A 20,964-nucleotide genomic window follows, 5' to 3' on the forward strand; every position below is an offset into this window, starting at 1 on the left:
TGGAAACAAGATACAACAAAGGAGAAAAGCTGAAATATCTTACCGATTTTTTCTTCTTTTTACATCTAGGCTTTTTGCAACTTGAGTAGTAATTAAGTGCCGCATACTCCATCAATGCCGCAAATACAAATAAGAAACAGACAGTCACAAATAGATCCATGGCGGTGACATACGAAACCCGTGGTAAGGATTTTCTTGCTATGGTGCTCAATGTTGTCATTGTTAATACTGTGGTGATGCCTGAATGTAAAAAAACAAAACAAAAAAACACAAATCTAATCAGCTCACAACAGATTACAATAAAGCTAACAAATACTAACAATATTCAGGGAAACAACTGTAACAAAAAGATTTATGATGTGATGGGTATTCTTACACAAGAGGCCTAGGCAGTTATAGCTAACTCAAAACTGTGTATAATGCTTCTTTTAGCAATATATTGCTATAAATATATACATTTTACTGTTTCTTTACTTTTTACTGTTTGTGAGATGTTAGAAGTAAAGTGTCAACGTGTTGCAGACTATGCTGACATTGTATACATAAATACTAACAATAATGTTGGATAATCTATTTATAATCAGTGCACACATATGATCAATCATACTTCCTCTTCCCATAAATCTAAATAATTATAGCACATATATGTTCAATAGGCAGGACATATGCATATTGAAGGAAAGCTTACATTATACAATAAATATAACAATTAAACTATGGTATTGGGATCTGCAATCATAAAATCTTACTTTAAGTTTATTGTTTAATTATATATGTTGACTCTACAAAAAGTACATTATTTCTACATGACCTAATTGTACAGTTAGCTAGAGATAATTTATTTACTATATGGTCTGGGCACACTACATAGTATATGAAGCTTCCATTGGTTTCTGCATGAAGAAGCTCTCAGACATTCTTGAACTTTTCACTGTGTGTGCTTTAGAGCAAATTACATTCTTATTAGAAAAGATGTAGTCCAATTGCCATTTCACAGAGATAACTGTAATCTTTGTTTATCTGGTGTTCAACTTGCCCCTTTACTATCTGTTTAATATGTACTGCAAAGATTAAATATTTTCTATTCCTCTATTTCGATGCTTCTACTATTACTTATATCAGTGAATCCCAAACTTTTGCAGTTCGCGGCACCCTTAGAGTCTCCAAATTTTTTCAAGGCACCCCTCCAAAATAATTACTGAACAGTCCTGTTTTAGAGGTAGTTGGGTCAAAAAGTTGTAATAAGTATTTAGGTCACGACAGAAATACTTATTTAGTTGTATGCAAAAATGCCCCCTGCATCCAGGCACACTGCCCCCTCTGCATCCAGGCACACTGCCCCCTCTGCAACCAGGCACTCTGCCCTCTCTCATGTTGCCCCCTCTGTTACGCTGGCCCCCTCCTCTGCCCTCTGTCACGCTGGCCCCCTCCTCTGCCCTCTGTCACGCTGGCCCCTCCTCTGCCATCTCTCACACTGTCCCCCTCCTCTGCCATCTGTCCTCCTCTGCCCTCGGTCTGCCCTCTGTCCCCCTCCTCCTCTGCCATCTGTCCTCCTGGTCTGCCCTCTGTCCCCCTCCTCCTCTGCCCTCTGTCCTCCCTCTTTGCCATCTGTCCTCCTCCTCCTCTGCCCCACGCCAGGCAAAAAAAAAAAGAAAGAAAACAGAAACTTACCAATCCGCGCGGCGCCGGGACCCAGCAGCCTCCTCTCTCCCGCAGCTGTCACTGAATGACGTCAGTGACAGCTGCGGGAGAGAGGAGGCTGCTGGGTCCCGGCGCCGCGCGGATTGGTAAGTTTCTGATTTCTTTCTTTTTTTTTTGCCTGGCCCGCGGCACCCCAGTGACAGCGCCGCTTTACCCCTGGGAGCAGCGGCGCACACTTTGGGAACCGCCGACTTATATTGTTATTTATTTTGAAATTGGTTGTGCACGTCTCATTTTTATACATAGCTTTCCCTTCTTCTTTTCCTCTATGTCTTTTAATTGAGCCTCTTCCTCTCTCCTCTCCATCATTGCAATCTTACCAATCAAGAACCTAAATTATTTGGGGGCAGAAAAGCAGTATTTTCTTTTGCTACTGCTACATGCACTATACTTTCCCTTCTATACATTTTTTTTAATTTTGTGAAACGCCTCAAAGACTGTTGTTGCTATTGTTGCTATTGTATATAAATAACCTCTGCATTCGTACAAAAAGCGTTAGCCAGAGAAAGAATACTGAACACACTTCTTATTAAATAAAGGACCAAAACAATTTTATTCAAGGTAACGCAATTTAATAGCTTAGAAAATAAATTGCAAACTGATATTAAACATACAAGCTGAGCATTTCATAGTGTTTGCCATATAAACGGTACTTGGAGTTATTTTTCTGGATAACCCTATGTTTGCTGAATATTAAGTGCTCATTGAAATAGCCATAGCTGATGAGCAAACAGACAGTTACAAAGTGCGTGAACATTTTATAACATCAAGATAATACAGGATTCTATACATTTTGGGCCTGAGTCATTAAGGCGCATATCTGGCTGTTTTGAGCGTATTGTATGCAAAATCACTCTATGCGTGCTCAGAACTGGGACATACGGGCGTGCACAAAAGCCAAGTCTGCTGTGTATGCGTAAGACACTTACTACATTCTAGAATTTCAGGGAGTGGACAGGGCGGGAAGTGGCGTGTGACTGTAATCAATTGACAATGAGGGCATGCCAAGCTCGAGCGCACACAGCCACATCCGAATCAAGTCCTACGGCCATCAAACTTACTTGTTTTTCTACCATATGTTTTGCACCAGCTATAGGGCTTGTCTAGGCCCTGAATCCAAGTGATGTCAGTATTGTATGCATGCTATAACATGTACATTATGAACAGCCTAATTCCAAGGGGGAAAAAATGAAAAAAATAATAATAATGATAATTTCCATTTATAATCATAAATGACTGTATTATTGACAGCTAACATTAATTGCTTAATATTTTTTTTATCTGTGCGTTCTTTTGAGATTTTATGTTCCACATAGGTATTGCATGTATCCTGCAGTGTCTAGTCTAGTAAAATTACACCCGTAGTCTACACCACACATATCTTTAGATCCTTTCCTTGTTGACTTCAGTATGCATGCCTTAATGACTCAGGCCCTTTGAGTGGTAATAATTACTCATATACAAAACAAACAATTCAAAAGGTAAATAGAAAAGAAGGGGAAAATACACATGCATAATCTATTAAAATATACACAGGCATTTTATAATCCTGATAATTATATATTCTAGAGATCTTCTAGAAATACCGAAGGTGCTTCTTAATCTCCTATGCTATACTTAAAGAGTGGCTTGCAAAAGTATTCGCCCCCATAAAAAGTCTACAAATTGCTCAACCCAGATTTTTATTGAAAATACTGCTCAGAGGAAGTTCAACAGAATATTTACTGTAACTTTTTAATTTTGATTCATTTTGAGTAGAAACCACCAGTGCACGTGTGATTTTGTTCCTGCTGTGTGCTGCTCTTGTTCTTGGTCCTGGTACACCACCATCAAATAAATTATATTTTGTTCTGTACATATGTGACTTTGTATGACACAAAAAAAGTCAAACCGTATAACTGTGCTTTAAAAATCTGATTTGTATGTAGCATTCACATTTTTAATGAAGCATTCTCATCTACTAGTCATGTCTACATTGGAAGTCAATGGAGAAAATTGGTTGTGTCGGCTTAGAGAAAAGTTATTTCACAATATATATCACATCTGTCACCAAATTCATGAGAACAGTCACGTCGGATTTGTCACTGCAGCAATGTCTTCTGTGTATCCAAGGGCCACTTTGCTAACATGGTTATAGGTTATTAGCCTCATAGAACAGATCTTCTTTGTTTCTTAGTGCATATAGAAAGAAATGGAATCCTTGCCACTTTTGCATATACAAAGAATTAATAATGATGCAAATTATTTAAATTTACAGAAAATACTTTGTAAACATGTTGCTAACTTATTTGATGAATACAAGGTCAAAAAGGTAACATATACCTATTAGAAATCAGTCTGGGGACAGTGTTTCTTTAAATATGGCAGATGTATATTAAGAATTAGTTAATATTAAAATATAGTTTATGGCTATAGTATAACATGTTTTATAGAGCAATTAAACATTCTGCTGGCAAGAAGAGTGCTTTTGTGTATGTACATTTTTTATATCTGATAATATCTGATAAGGGATACATTAACAAAAAGAATATCTTGCCCAAAAAAAAACATAAGCAATAAATAAAATGTACTTGGCTACCGTAACAAAGAAGAAAAAAAATAGATTAGTCGTAAAACTAGGTTTTCGTCAGGGCTGTGAGATGAACAATGGAATCTTGGGTAAAGCTGCTGCATTTAACAATCCACTGGGTTCCAGTAACAGGTACGCTGTGTAGGGTGATTCTGTTGTCCTTCCTGGGATTTATTTGTCTTTTTTATTATGGTTTAAGCAAAATATCAAATATATCTAATGCATAAAATAACCTATATGGCTACAATTATACATGTGCCAGCATGGGCTGCCAGTGCATGCTGGCACTTTTAGTTCCACAACTGCTTGAACTGTATTTTCACATTTTTTTCCTGGTATCAACCATCCAGGCTAACAGGATGGGCCCAGTGCTACTCAGTTGTGCTACTCAGCATTGGGCCAGTACTCTCTAGAAGAAAGGGACATACCTGCTATCTGTACAGATTTTGGCAGGACAGTGCTGATCTTAGGGCCCTATCCTGCGGTCCCGCCCAGGGACGTGTTTGGGTATGAATGCTTGCAGATATCTTCCTTCCAGTTTTCAGCCTCCAAATTGCCCCTAACTTGCTATATTTTTTATTTGTCTGGTTTATTTATTTAAATGTAATATTACAAATTATGTAGTAAACTGTATTATAAGGATGTGTCTGCAATTCACCAGGGCTTCCTACTCTATTGTGATCTACAGTTGTGCCCTGTAATCCCTATTTAATGGAATGGGTAAACAAGTAAAGATATGGGAAAAATATATATATATATATAAATAATAGCGTCCTGTGTATTCCCCATAAAAAATAAATTTTAAGCCGGCTTAACTATTATACAGTTTGGGTTGGTCGCAGCATGGTGTTCCGCTATCAAACACAATGTGATCCAGTGCCAGCCAGTTCATGGTGTGAGGCTATACAGTAGCCTTGCACTACAGGGCTGGATAGGGGATGACAATCATTAATGATAAACCCTTGCTGCACCACATAGAGCAAGGATCTACCAATACCATACAATAGGATCTGCAATACCTGAGCACCAGAGCAATATCCCAAGAACAAGGATCACTAGCTTTGACTGGACTGTACTCATCCCCTAGACCACATACCAAACAGACCACTTTACTATTTGGAACCCAATGTGTACCATAGCACTTTGTACCCTGGACTCTACAAGGCCTATATTTTCGCACAGTATGTGTAATGAACCATACCAGTTTGCCCGCTTATAGCATTTGATTTGTTCACAACATGTTAACTATGATTTTTCTAGAGGTAACAAGGCACTGCCAGTCAACTTATGGAAAGCAAAACTATTTTCCCCCCATTTTGTAATGACTCCAGAAATATTAGAAGATTGAAAAGCACATTGAATGGGATTTTCAAGGTGCCCAGAGCCAGTTGATGGCAATAAATTAATTCTACTATTGTGTTCAAATTTCTATACATTATTCACCTCCATGACTAAAGTACTGTAAGTGACTGGGGATGTGTCTATCTTGGCCCCAGTCTGAAGAATCATTACATTCTGGATGTGCATCGGTGATAGTAATGGTCATTGGTGCGCCCATGCCTCCAAACATCACCATTGTTTTTTAGGCGTTAGGAGGGAAATGTGAGGGTTATAGGGGTTATGTTTAAAAATAACCAAATAAGAAAAACTAATAATAATAATAATAAAGATTTTTTAGTTTAATTAAAATATACTCATGTAAAACATCTTTCATACATTACTGTAATTGCTGCACTATTACAAAAGCATCAATTATTTGTACATTTGAAACTTTGACAGAAAGCTCTACAAACTACAGGACAGTACATTAGTTTTAGTGTAATGTAGAGTACAGACAGTGGTTATGTACACTAAGACATTGAAAGGTACCGTAGTATTAGGTACAGTATACAGGTAGAAAGTTGAATAAAATGTATTGCATTCCCTGCCATAGTAAGGGGTTACAGCTTGTGCTAATATCATGGGCGATAACTCTATTGGTGCATAATGAAGACATTTGCTCACATAGACATCCCAATACTACTTGTAAAGTCACGTTACCTTTAACTGCCACAATAACTGGCATTAACAGAAAAAGAAACTGAAAAAAAATATATTGCTACTAAAAAGTAAAATTCATTTTGAGGAGTATAAATTATTGATAAACAATGATAGTCAATTGTTATTTTATGTGTTCAGTACAGTATACCAAGTATTCTAAATTACTTTGCTGAACTATAAACCCCAGAATGTACATGTAATAAAAAAACACATACATGTTTATTCATTCACTTCAATGGGTGTTTCTAGCATGTATGCTATATGCAGAAACCTCATTCAAAATGGAATGGAATTAGCCTAAATTATAATATTATAGTATAAATACTAAAATTAAATGTTGATGCAAATGTTTTTTGCATTGAAAGAAAAGTCAAAATAACCACTCTGGTCAATCACTTTATTATAAACGTTGTTTGTTCCATACTCTGGAATCCATTGGGAATGCCGAAATCAATTTTAAACAAAATAAACAAAACATTTAACAGCACAATTATTTATACTAGCATTTGCCATAGAATGACTTAACTTAAATGACCCTCACAAAGCCTCCACTGCAGAGCCAATCACAATAGCTGTATGCGTTTCAGTATTATTCTGCAGTGATGCTTGTAATAAACAATTATTGTTGCATACAGTATTCGGTTCTTTTTATTTAATTTCCAATGGAGTATGTCATGGAAGAAGATTCCCATTGGGATTTCAATGTGGAAGAAGATTTTTAATTGAAATAAAGTGGTAAAGGAGGTGCATAAGTTCAAACACATGTCATTTAGCAAAGCAAAGTGTGGATATGAAGACTTTTTCTAGGATGGCATTGGGTTGTGCTCTGTGGCAGGTCTCCAAGGTGAACAGCCTATGTTAGAACAGTGGGTAAGGGAAGTTGGCAAGTCAGATCCGTAACTTCAGGATAAGGATTGTCTCTAAGGGAAAGCCCTTCTGCTCCACGGGAGGTTTCTGTTCTCCCTGAGCTCGCCTTATATTACAAGGATACATAAAATATTCACATTGCCATACAGAAAAAAAACAATCAGTCATTAAATATACTACATAATCGTCACAGGAGGGATTCCTGGGAGTCTTTTATTGCAATTAATGTTTTTCACCCATTATATCAGTATTTTATTGGGCTACTGCTGATTACTAATCTGTGGGTGGTGCAGGCAGCTGGTTTTAAATAATATATATTAGAGATGTTCACTGACCCCTGTGTTTTGGTTTTGGATGTGGTTATAAAATGTCTTAGTGGTTTTGTTTTATTACAGGATTTGTCCCAAAAACATGAAAAGTTTTGGTTTTGGATCTGGAATTAATTATCAATTGTGAACAATATGTAAATTATGTGATTTTGAGCTGTTTTGCTCCTATATTACTATTTGTATCATTAACGTTCATTTACAGTAATTTACAGTCTATTTTCTAATGATTTCTTCACTGTTCAAATTTTCACTAATTTTGACCAAAGTCTGCAAACAGCAGCACACATGGCAGTTTACTAAAAGATACAAACACCGTTTCTGCTTTAATTTTCTTTTAATTCAATTCCATATCTCACATTAAAAGTTGATGTGTTGGTCCAACATTTGGACCTTTGTCAAGACAATCATATAGAATAACAGAAAAGACAGATATTAAAAATATATATATGCTTTGCAAATGTTTATATGGTGATTGTCTAGATACATACTCTAAGGTTTCATGTCAGATGATATATTTTTTCATATGCCTTTCATGCTTTCTATGTAGCTTTGTATCCATTTTGTTGATTTTGTACTGGGACATCTTCTCTTTCTAAATAAAGCATTTTTAAAATAAAAAATGTAGTTACCTGACTTCTTATGGAATCCCAGATTGTCTTCAGTTGCAGCTCATGATTCATCAAAAGGTGATAGTCTGCATATAATTGCAAAATATATAAGGCAATGGCTCCCTTGTATTCTCTATGAGGCACTCCAAACAATATGCATTCCACCGTGGAACGCATAAACTGGAAGTGCCAAAACCGGAAGTACACAAACAGGTTTTCACTAAAACAACCAAACTCAGCAATTCGTAGGTGAGTCACTGGGACACCTGCCTATGTATTCCCCATTGGTAGTAGTCAGCATTTCAATGCTGACTACACAGACAACACTTACCATGACATCTGGAGTCTGGCTGGCTGCTTCCACAACGAGGATCCATCACGACTCTTCACTGAAGCAACTTCAATCAATCCTGAAGACAGAAGACGCCGGCTGTACTGGATGACGTCAGTGACCTCGCCGACGCTGTACACGCTGCTCCTAAGGGGGTAATGTAAATATGGGGCCATGTATAATGTACTTTTGAAAGGGTTGTACACTGTACATGGCTCCATAGTTACATTACCCCCTTAGGAGCAGCGTGCACAGCGACGGCGAGGTCACTGACGTCATCCAGTACAGCCGGCGTCTTCTGTCTTCGGGATTGATTGAAGTTGCTTCAGTGAAGACTCGTGATGGATCTTTGTCGTGGAAGCAGCCAGCCGGACACCAGATGTCGTGGTAAGTGTTGTCTGTGTAGACAGCACCGATCTTCCGTACCCCACCCTTCCCCATGAGTACCTAAAACATGTACCAAGGAGGTGCAATACCGCAACTCCACTATCTATAACTCCAGTGGTATGCGCTTCAGCATGAAATGCTTTAACCAGAAGTGCAATGACGCACATCCGGTATAGCATGTGCTTTAGTTCCATATTTTCCTGGAAATAACATTCTGCCTTATTTTCCGATCCGCATTTGGGGTGAAGACTCGATTTGTGTTTTGTATCTACTCAGAATCCCAATTCTGATCTGTCTGATTTCTCTGACTCCAAACCGCTCATCTCTAATATATTTATTTGCAGGTATTTATTACAGTGCATTCCCATTCATATGAATGGGGTTCAAAGTGCATAGATTTGTTTCAATAAGTTATCTACGGGTAGAAAAATGGTCCTGCATATTAAAAAAAGAGTAGTAATTATAATTATTTTTATTATTACTATTATTGCTATTATTATCTTTTACTTATAAGGTGCCACAAAATATCTGCTGCATTGTACAAGACATTTACAGTAGTATACAATAAACAGACAGCAACGATCCATAACACATTTCATAATAAATAAAAATTAAAATGATACAAAGACCAGACATATTAATTAACCAAATTACACACAGATAACTTGATAATGCAGATCAAGTTAATACGGGACAATAAATGAGAGTAATGATAATGTCCAGTGTGAAGTAGGCCTGGACTCAAGAAGACAGGGCTCAGGAAATAGGCCTAGAGATACAGAGGGTAATGAAATAGTGGAAGGAAGGACCTACTCAGGAGAGCTTACATCTTAAAGGAAAGGGTAAGACACAAATAGGGTGGTGCATGAAGGTGATAGTCGAGGCAAATGAGTTAGGAGGAGAGCTGATAGGCATGAATAAAGAAGTATATACAAGAGTGAACTAATAATATAATATCAAGATCCATGAATTAATAAATTGCTTTGCTTTATTTAAAATGAATAAACATATGTGTTCATATGTTTCAGTTCTTAAAATTATTGTTAAAAATGAGCTCATATAAATCTGGACATATACAAAAACAAGACAAAATGAATATCACTCATTAGATTATTTTTTCAATATATTACATATAGAGAAACAGCACTGTACAAACCAGCCAGCATAATTTATAGAAATTTTTGTTAAGCAAACGGTCTTGTTGATCTCCCAGACCTATATGCACTAAATACAAGGACAATTAATTGTAGTGCAGTAGTCATGCAACTAATTTCCAAAAGCTTTGCATTTTAGCGATGTGAATACTTGAACTTTCACATCATCCTACACATTCCATTGTGCAGATGCAACTTCACCAGATAAATGAAATGATTGCCACCAGGGCCTGATCAACCAATAGGCTGATCAGGCTGCAGCCTGGAGCGCTGTGTCCTGGGGGGGCGCAGAGCCGCCACTTTAACAAGCATGTTTTTTATATTGTTTATATATTTTTTTTGTAAATGCCGCGATCGTCAGTGATATCAGTGATCAGGGCGCCCCTCCCCTTTCCCTCCCCTCCCCTCTCCCTCCGCTCTCCCTTCCCTCCCCTCCTCACAGGAGTGTAGGCAGTATAGCCACTGCGTCCTCACTTCCCTGTCTGAACAAGCGATTAATGTGCCTGGCTGTGGTTATGATATTTGCTTTTTTATTTTGGTCCATTGAAGCTCCCATACCCATAACTTAAAGCGCTGACGAACACTGTGCACTCACCACAGTGACCAGATGACAGTTATTTGCCACAGAGAATCGGAGCACTGATCTCCTGCCCTCCAGCCCCAGGGAAACAATGTGAGGTGATACTTAACTTTAGAATCATCTAGCTCTGCAGGGAAGGATTCATTAGCATAAATACCCTGTAATTCAGCAGAACATCCATGTTAAACTTAGGGGATAGGAGGGATGATTTAACCAATATGACATTAAACATTCCAATAAAATATACCCTGATATTACAACAATAAATTTTCTTGTATTGTCCTCACATTTTTTATCATTAGTTTCCAATTGCAGTAATCAGTCCTGGAAAATAAGTAGGAGAATGTTAACAGCCCTTTGTGTAGTAGTTAAAATCAGATTCACATTTTGGGGGGTAGTTCCCATTCCCCAAAAACCCTCCTCCCAGCCCTTGAATAGGGTGCTTGAGGAGCCAAGCCCCGTGAACAGCATACTTTCTTCCATTACAGAAGGTGGCTTCTGATCTCTCCCTCCACCGCTGTGTGCGCCGCCCATCTCTCCTGCGCTGACTGCATGTGTGATGGAAGCAGGATCCAGTGCAGACATCAAGCTACAGCGCCGCATAGAAGAAGGTACTTTCAAAGTATGTGTAAGTGTGTTCTAAATTAATAAACTATATATTTAATTGTCTCACTAAGTTGTCTCATTAAGAAGTATGCTAGGCTCCTCTGAACTGCAGCAGTGAAGGATTTGTGTTTATGTAAATAATAATAATATATATACAGTGGTGGAAGTGGGCCGGTAGATGGTGGTATGCCATGACGCCACTTCTACTGTTTTCATTGTAAAACTATTCTAAATTTCCACTTTGACCACTGTATGTATATGAATTGGTGGTGAGGTGGAAAGTTGGGGTGGGGGGGGCAACTGGTGTATTAGCCTAGGGCAGCTGGAACCCTTAATCAGGCCCTGATTGCCACAGACCATGTTGAAATAGTGTGGACTAGCTAGTTAAATAGGCAATTAAGCAAAATGTTCCACAGATCTTTGAAACAAGATACACAGAAATCACCAAATAATGTAAAATAATATAAAAGATTAACATTGATAATGTTGATCAGAGTTAACAATGGTCTGATATTAAAAAACACACAATGATTTAATAATAAAAAGGGGCAATCTCTGTATCACACATAATCATCCCAGAAAGAATGGTACAAATGCAAAATTTATGTTAAGGGACAGTATTATCTGAGCTATATTCACCTACTTTAATTTTAGCTTTTATGTTATAACATTAGTGAACCAGAAGAAAAATAGAAAAGAAACAATCTTTAATAATACTTTAAGCAACATTAAAATAGTACAAAATGTAAATAAAATAAACAAAACAATGAAATCAAAGACTCTTAGTACACTTACTAAATAGTAATGAATAGTGAACTAGATGGTGTCCACAATTTATTTTGCTAAAGATCTATACTTAAATAGGGGAAACTAACATAATAGTTCTTACATATGAAGGGCAGTCTAAAACATCACACAGAGCCATAACTAGGGTGGTGCGGGCGGTGCCGTCGCCCAAAGCGCAAACCCAAGGGGGCGCAGCAGCCGCCCGCTGCCTTCCCCTCTGTGGCACAGACCGCCGGCACAGTGAAAAAAAAAATCACGGGCGTGTTAATAAAGAGGAAAAAAGGAAAAAAAAACCCCAAAAAACAGTCACCTGATCTCGCGGTGGCTCCCGGCAGTCTCCTCGCTCCCATTGAATGTCGGGCGTGACGTCATCACGCCCGACGTCATTTTCAGGGAGGATTCAGCGAGGAGCACTGCTGGGGCAGATAGGAGCAGCGACAGTGCAACATAGAAGAAAGAAGAACAGAAGAGAACAGAAGAGATAAAGGCGATGGAAAGGTAAGTAAAATTGTTATATTACACAGGTGATGATTGGTAAGCACTCACTAGGAAAGCTAGGGAAGGGATCTGGGATGCTGCCACTGCCTCACTCAGAGACAAGCCTGTTCTCTTCAGTGCAATAAATGTATGTTATAAAAGTATGTGAGGCTAGGCGCAAATGGGGAGGGAATGGATACACAGGGAAAGATAGACATAAAAGAAAGATAGAAAGATAGAATAGATCTATTCGTGTGTAACTCATTATTCATTTGGACTATGTCCACATATGTGCATCTGTTAAAGTGTTCAAGCAAGTGTTTAATATCGAAGGTACATTTAGAAGAAGAGGACCTTATTGTATACAGTCTATCTTTCCCTGTGTATCCATTCCCTCCCCATTTGCGCCTAGCCTCACAAAATTGTTATATTATGTACATATTGTGTGTGTGGGCAGGCATTGTATTAATATTATGTGTGTGTGGGTAAGCATTGTATTTGTAGTGTGTATGGGCGCAGGCATTGTATTTGTATTGTGTGTGAGGGAGCAGGCATTGTATTTGTATTGTGTGTGAGGGAGCAGGCATTGTATTTGTATTGTGTGTGTGTGTGTGGGCGCAGGCATTGTATTTGTATTGTGTGTGTGTGTGGGCGCAGACATTGTATTTGTATTGTGTGTGTATGTGTGGGCGAAGGCATTGTATTTGTTTTGTGTGTGGGCGCAGGCATTGTATTTGTATTGTGTGTGTGTGTGTGGGCGCAGGCATTGTATTTGTATTGTGTGTGTGTGTGTGGGCGCAGGCATTGTATTTGTATTGTGTGTGTGTGTGTGGGTGCAGACATTGTATTTGTATTGTGTGTGTATGTGTGGGCGAAGGCATTGTATTTGTTTTGTGTGTGGGCGCAGGCATTGTATTTGTATTGTGTGTGTGTGTGTGGGCGCAGGCATTGTATTTGTATTGGGTGTGTGGGCGCAGGCATTGTATTTGTATTGTGTGTGTGTGTGTGTGGGCGCAGGCATTGTGTGTGGGCGCAGAGGCATTGTATTTGTATTGGGTGAGTGCGGGCATTGTATTTGTATTGTATGTGTGTGTGGGCATATAGATATATATATATATATATATATATATATATATATATATATATCATGCATTTGCAAATATGTGTAGCAGAATTCTTTCAGTAAAGTGCTAGCCACACCCCCACATTAGTTTAGCCACACCCACTTGGCAAGTGTCACTCCCACTTCGATGGGGGTTGCTGGTGCCCTGTCTCGCCCAGAAATATCTAGTTACGGCACTGACATCACATAATTACATTTAGTTCTAACAATTCGTTTAGATCATCGGGAAATTGAATAAAGAAGGCAGTTTTAAGGGCAGGCTTGAAGCCTTGGAGAGTCAAGGCTAACATGATAGGGAGATTGTTCCAGAGCTGTTGAGCTGGCCAGGCACGGTCCTGGAGGCAAGAGTGGGAAGAGATAATAATTGTGCTAGTGAGGTGTTGGAGTGAACTAAAAGAAATGTGGATAGAGAGATGAGGTATGGTGGGGGGGATTAGTAGAGGGCTTTGTAGGTGAGGGTAAAGAGTTTAAAATTAGTTCTGTAGACCACGGGAAACCAATGTAGTGACTGGAAAAGAGAGACAGCAGAGTTAGAGCAAAGGGAGAGAAAAATAAGGTGGGCAGCAGCAATCAGGATAGACTTGAGAAGGGAAAGGCAGGAGTTGGGAAAGGCCAGAGAGAAGGAGGTTACGTGAATCAAGACGAGATTATATAAGGGGGATAAAGCTGCAAAACTTCTGAGTCTGATAAAATCCTGTCAAAATGGTTGAATAATTTAACAAAAGTGAAGAGATGTAAGTTAATTAATATACATAACTATCTATGTTTAAATAATGTGTTATACGTTTTTTTACAAAACAACCAAGGCATCTTCCAGGGAGGCATAGGCTTAGATGGATTTAAATTATTTTTTGTATAGTCTTAATATCCCCTACCATTAGAATCTCTCCTCTTCTATGCTGATACATTTTCTGATGTAGAGAGGCAAAGGGCTAGATTTACTAAGCTGCGGGTTTGAAAAAGTGGAGATGTTGCTTATAGCAACCAATCAGATTCTAGCTTTCATTTATTTAGTACATTCTACAAAATGACAGCTAGAATCTGATTAGTTGCTATAGGCAACATCCCCACTTTTTCAAACCCGCAGCTTAGTAAATCTAGCCCATAGTCTCTGATCTTGATTAGGTGTGTAGACTTCCAGCAAGATGATGGGAGAATTATTAAGGGTACCTGTAACAATAAGGTATCTACCAAACTAATTCACTATACAGAAGAGCTGTCCTTAGCCAGCCTGTGCATCGGTGGAAATTCTTGTAAGTCAGCTTTTGCAACAGTCGGGAATATGAAGATGTCAGGACTCATAGTTTCAGCATCAGGATGTCGGGGTGAGTAGCGTCGGTGTTATTTATGTCATAAAAATGACTACCACCGGTCCTTATCACTTGCTACCTCCATATTAAATTGGTTGAATGCTGACCATGAAGACTGACTAATGGTAAAGGAGGAATACAGTCTTCATATCCAATTATAGCTTTTTTATAATATTCCCAAGATTTAAAAAAAATGTATACTCTCCCCTTTATAGACTATATTATTTCTGGCTTTATATTGATTTACAATTACAGGGATATGTGGTTTCATTAGCATTTTACATTAAATATTTTACTTCAATACTTCAGGTTCTTTAGATTTTATTATGGGAAGATTCTTATCTCAGCATTACAGTCAATGCTTGAGTGTTTTTTATATATATATATATATATATATATATATATATATATATATATATAATTAGTAGTCATACATTACGGTTTATATTAGAATATATACATATACCACAAAAAAAAACAACAGATACAATAAGGCGCTTAACTTAATATTCCAGTCAATAATGAGCAATAACTTCGAGCAGTCTTGTTCCACATAAGCACTTTATATCGAATATGCGTACCAAATGGATGTAAAGAACTGTCTTGTATTAAGTACCGGGTCCAACAGGATCAGTATGGTATCTTCCATGGTTTCTTGTTATCTCAAAAGAAGACAAAAAACACTGACAGTGTAGTAACCTACAATGTGGTGATTCACAACACAACACCACACACACCCAATGTGCTTGTGCATACCAAAAAGGATGAAAAAAGATTGCTTATCTGTGTTTCTTTTTTTCAACTGTCTGATCACACTTGATACCTCCAACAGATGCTTGCAGATGCTTGCAACAAAGCAGAGAAGGCACACATGGTGTAGTATTTTTATGTGTATTGCACATTTATTAAATATAATAGGTTAATGCACTCACATTAAAACAAAATATTAAAGCTTAACTGAGATTCCTAGATGGTAGCAGTAGACACAGTGCGCAAATCCAGAGTCCCAAGATAAGAACACTAAGGATAGGAATGGATTGGGTCCACATCCAGAACCAGTTCTCAATGCGTTTCGTCGTAAATAACAGACTTCATCAGGAGAAAAGAATTAATCCATCTAGCACCGTTCTTATACTCGATGGCGCCATCTTGCGCATGCACACTATGAACCTTCTCAAATGTGCATGCATGATCTCGGGTGTAACACAAGATCACACTTAATCAATAGATATACCTCACAGTGATTGAATACCAGGGGGTAAATGTATCATACTCCGGTTTCTTCAACTCGCGAGAGTTCGGCGAGGTGACAGCTAAAATTTAAAGCAGCGCTGTCTTGTAAAGGGAAACTTGCCTTTACTTGCCTGCGCCCAGAGTATGATACATTTACTCCCAGATGTGTACATGGAACTCTCTCATCTGCCATCTTAGATATGGGCAGTAACACACTTACCAGAAAATATATATACTCGCTAGTTGAATTTTTGCTTATCTTAGAGGCTGAATCTCCATAATAAGTGGGCACTTCATCTTACATAACGGCAGGGACTTTCAAGTTCATCAGGCATCAGTGTATAAGGCATCTTTAAGTCCAAATAAGGTCTCGGCAATACCTGGCTAATGATGACATGGCATCATATGATTAATCACAATACCAATTCATACTAATTTTGTTCAAGTATTGGTTTCCTAGCTCACATCTCAGTTTGGGCAATATATTTCTCTTAGCTGAATGTGCCTTTTACATAATTTACAAGGCTGCTTAGTATGTGCAGTCTTTGCACTCTTTACAAAAAGCAGGCTTACATAGATACCAAATAAATACTATATGTCCTAATACTGCATAAAGAGTAATTATTGGGAGATCTATTTACTATCTGGTTGCCTAATAGGATAGCACATGATTCATTAACTAATACATATACTCTTTGAGCCGTGATTTGCGCTTTTAATTACAACTAATAGGATATCACATTTGTGATTTATTTGTGCTTTTGATTACAACTAGCAGGACATCACAACTTTGATTTATTTTTTAAAACCACGTTTGTTTATACTATATAATAATTAAAGTGGTCTATTTTTGACACTCCTGCTATAATGCATCATGTGTAATCATGCATTATTTGTGTGCTTCATTCTTTTGATAGATTATATCAATTATCACCACTATTAGAAGAAGATTGATACATGTTGATAATATCAATAAATTTATCTCTCTCCTATATACATTCATTGTCTAAAATCCACTTACTGTTTTTAGACATAAATCTATATGTTTCCTGCTGAACCATTCCCGATACATGCTCCCCCTTTCAGAGATTACCTCTGGTTCTCCTCATATATGAGTATTTACCTGGGATTATGAATTTACAATGAGACACACAAATTCAGATTGGATATTTGAACATAATTTTTATATATATAGATATTTTCACTTATACTTACCTTTCAATGTTATTAATATTTCACCCATATGTGACTTCTGAAATAAAAGCTTACTTTGGTCAATAATAAGAATTTTTAATGTTCATTATGGTTGACAAATTTTAAATATATGATCATTTTCATTGAATACTAGTGGACTGGAGTGCCTTCTGTTTATATATTTAGACAGGATCTCGGTCTTTCTGTTTTTATATGTCTACTTCTATATTGGAAGAGCACCCCCTCCAAAATATTTTTGGTACAATAATGAATTTATACTAAGATGAGGTTAGTCCCATTCCTAGTGCGATAATTATTTCCTTTTTGTACTTTATATTTTTACTCCCAGCTTCCAATGAGGAGGTTCGCAAAAATCGTACCCATGGCAGAACCAGACATTTGTAAGTGGAAATCTTCCAAGAATTTAAAATAACATATACATATATAAACATTTTATGTTCCTCTGTGAGGGAGGAGTCTGGATCAAGGAACTGTTTACATGCTTCTATCCCTTTCTCATTTTTAATAGATGTATATAAACATTGGGCATCTATGGTAACCCACATGTATTCTGGCTTCCATTCAAAGACTCTGAACATCTATAATAACTTTTTGTATCCTTAAGATATAAAGTCAGATCCAGTGCATACTTCCTCAAAAATACATCCATATGTTTAGAAATATGGGAAGTGAGAGACTCGATCCCTGCCACAATTGGTCTTCCTGGGGGATCAATCAAGCTCTTATGTATTTTAGGCAGATAATAAAAAATTGGAATTGTGGGATTTGTTATCATTAAATACTGAAATTCCTCTTTTGTTATTATCTTTAGCCCTTTTAATAACAGTTCTCTAAGTTCTGAAACATAATCATTTGTTGGATCACCAGCTAGGAAAGTGTATGAGGATTTATCACCTAAAAGTCTATTGGTTTAATTTATATAATCATCCCTTTTAAAAGAACTGTTGCCCCTCCTTTATCCGCCTGTTTTATAACTACATCTTTATTAGCCTACAGACTCTTAAGTGCTTGTGATTCTATTTTAGTAAGGTTTTTATGGGGGGTTCTTATAATCCTGGTGACAAAGATCCTGTATCATTAACTCTTGGAATATGTCAATATAACTGCTCTTTAACTCCAATGGGTAATATTTGGAATTTGGCTTTAAACCTCATCTGGAAAGACCTTCATAATTAGTTATCACTGCCTGGTCTTTTCTGGCAAAATGCTTTTTTAAGGTAAGTTTTCTCGTATATTTATTGATATCAATATAGAGTTTAAATTTATTGGGCTTCCTAATTTGGTACACACAAGCATATTGGGTGGGTGTGTGGGGTGTTGTGTTGGGAATCACCTAATTGTAGGTTACTACACTATCAGTGGTTTATTTATACTTTTGAGATAACAAGAAACTGTGGAAGATTCATACTGATCTTGTTGGACCCGGTGCTTGATACATGAGATTTCTTTACATCCATTTGGTACTCATGTTTGATATAAAGTGCTTATGTGGAACAAGACTGCTTGCAGATACCGCACTATTAGGCACCCACCACTCCCTACTTGTTTTTTACATATACATATACTCTTAGCAGGATTGGGTACTTGGCACCTTAACACACTATTTTGTTGCTCACCTCTTGTTGTTGCTGCAGTAGTGTAACTATGTGCTTTGGCACATTCTCCTCATTTATAATCTGGGTTTATAAAATTGAAAATTCAGTACATTTTTTAAATTAATTTCTCTAGAACTCTAGACTCCTGATGCACATGCATTCTTAGGATTAAAAGGAATTAGCTGTTTTCATGGATTTATCATCCAAAAAAAGTAGGGTCTGTACAAATGAAGCACAAATGTTTTAGCACAGTGCTTGTTACAAGGTGTGTCAGTCAGGTAGGGTAAATATGGCATAATCCAATGTATGCTCTGCAGTTCAGGAAGCATCGGGCTCCACTATTGCCTTCTTTAATTATACTTAATCTGTACAGTTGGTCAGCAAATTTTGTGTCAACAGGGTGTACTGAAATAATATATACAAACATTTGATCTTTAGCTATGTGGGCATACTGTTTAAAGTTTAGTTCTAGGAACAATATTGGTTGATAACAACAAAGGATGCTAAATAGGATTTGCTAGAAAAGTTCGGCCTTGAATCATCAAATATTGCACGTTCACAAGTGGTGCACAACAAAAGTATTCTTTTAGTGGGGATACGCTAACCATAAATAATTTGAAGGTAGTAGTAATAGGTACTTTCTAATTCTGTATCCCACAGCAGGGGCGGGCTGCGCTGGGGGGCATCGGACCCCCGGGCCGCTCAGAGTGACCGCTGTTCGGGTCGCACAGGCGGCCGCATCATATGACACTCGATGCTGCCACGTCATCAATGACACGGCCGCATCGCGCGCCATGTGATGCGGCCACCTGTGCACCCCCAGGGCTGCATGTTGTCAGCCCGCACCTGTCCCACAGACAGGCAGACTGTGCTAGTAAAACAACCATGTGTGATGCATCTTGTTAGGTGCATGTAAGTTTGAAGAGGATCTCAGTATAGATTTGCACTGGTGCCCAGAAGGCAGAAGAACCTTATATTAGTGGTGTTAAAAATGACTTATAGTAGAAAATAAAGACCAATACATCCAGGGCTGGTGCAGGCTCAGACCAGGTGTGTGGCGCTTGGCTGTGACATCATAGCCAAGAACGATACTCCAGGTGTATCACTGACATTAGCCAACAGCTTCAAAGGAAAGAAGCAGCAGGTGCTCCATTTGGGTGCTCCATGGTTATATGTCACTCATTCAGTGATTTAGGAGTCCCCCTCATTGGTGTCCTAAGTAACTGCTTACATTTACCTATTGGTAGCGCTGGTCCTGAATACATCTGCCTTAAACATGCACAATTGTTCAGACCATTAAGCCCATTGCTTTTTTAATCAATTGTTTTACATGTTTATTTTAATAGGAATAAAACAAATGTTTGGCAAAGGTCTTACCTAATGCTGTTCTTGCTGGTGTGGCATCTTTTTTTATCCAAAACGAAACCCAGGATAATACAACTGTTAATATGCAAGGGATGTATGTTTGAATAGTGAAGTATCCCATTCTTCTGCTTAAATCAAAATATACAGTCATGACAATATAATCACCTGTTGAGAAAAAGGCAAAACATTCTTTACATGTGCTTTTTATTTAGGTACTAAATTTCATTACAAAATCTGAGAGATGAGGGAAATATTTGGGCACACTTTGAGTTAGAATATCAGTGCCTTTTGGTCAGTGCTGAAAAAAACCTAGAATTCAGAGAAAAACTGTCTTTAAAAAAGTTATTACAAAAAAAATGAAGCAAAATTAACAAATATACTACACACAATAAACCATTTTATAGAGCCTGACATTTTTTGATTTTAAGTACTAGCAGCTGGAGAATTCAATAAGCAATCAGCCAATCAGAAGTGGCTAGACTGTGCTAGTCATCATCATCATTGAGTAACGTTGCACCTGCCCTCTAGCACCCTTAATACATACACCACGTAAAAGGTGTGTACTTGAATTTTTTTTAGATTAGCCAAACAATGCTTAATACTCTCAAATAAAATTAAAAATCGGAGCACAATTGCTGGGTCATGTTCATCCTTTAAGTTCTGCAGCAGTTATGAACTTTTAAGTAGT

General features: G+C 37.7%; 1 protein-coding gene across 3 annotated transcripts in view; it reads right to left on the minus strand.

Annotated features, from left to right (window-relative positions):
• Window positions 1–20,964, minus strand: part of GABRG3 (gamma-aminobutyric acid type A receptor subunit gamma3) — a 515,770-nt gene that overhangs the window by 12,659 nt on the left and 482,147 nt on the right. For 2 of the 3 annotated variants that reach the window (XM_075200109.1, XM_075200110.1), the window contains exons 7-8: window positions 20,289–20,441; window positions 44–240 (exon numbers count right to left, since the gene is read on the minus strand). In XM_075200109.1, coding sequence (XP_075056210.1) covers window positions 44–240; window positions 20,289–20,441 — 350 coding nt within the window. The remainder of the gene's footprint in view (window positions 1–43; window positions 241–20,288; window positions 20,442–20,964) is intronic. The other variant, XM_075200111.1, reaches the window with a different exon arrangement.

The sequence above is a fragment of the Mixophyes fleayi genome, chromosome 2 (assembly GCF_038048845.1).
Source record: "Mixophyes fleayi isolate aMixFle1 chromosome 2, aMixFle1.hap1, whole genome shotgun sequence".
In the NCBI taxonomy this organism is placed as follows: Eukaryota; Metazoa; Chordata; class Amphibia; order Anura; family Limnodynastidae; genus Mixophyes; species Mixophyes fleayi.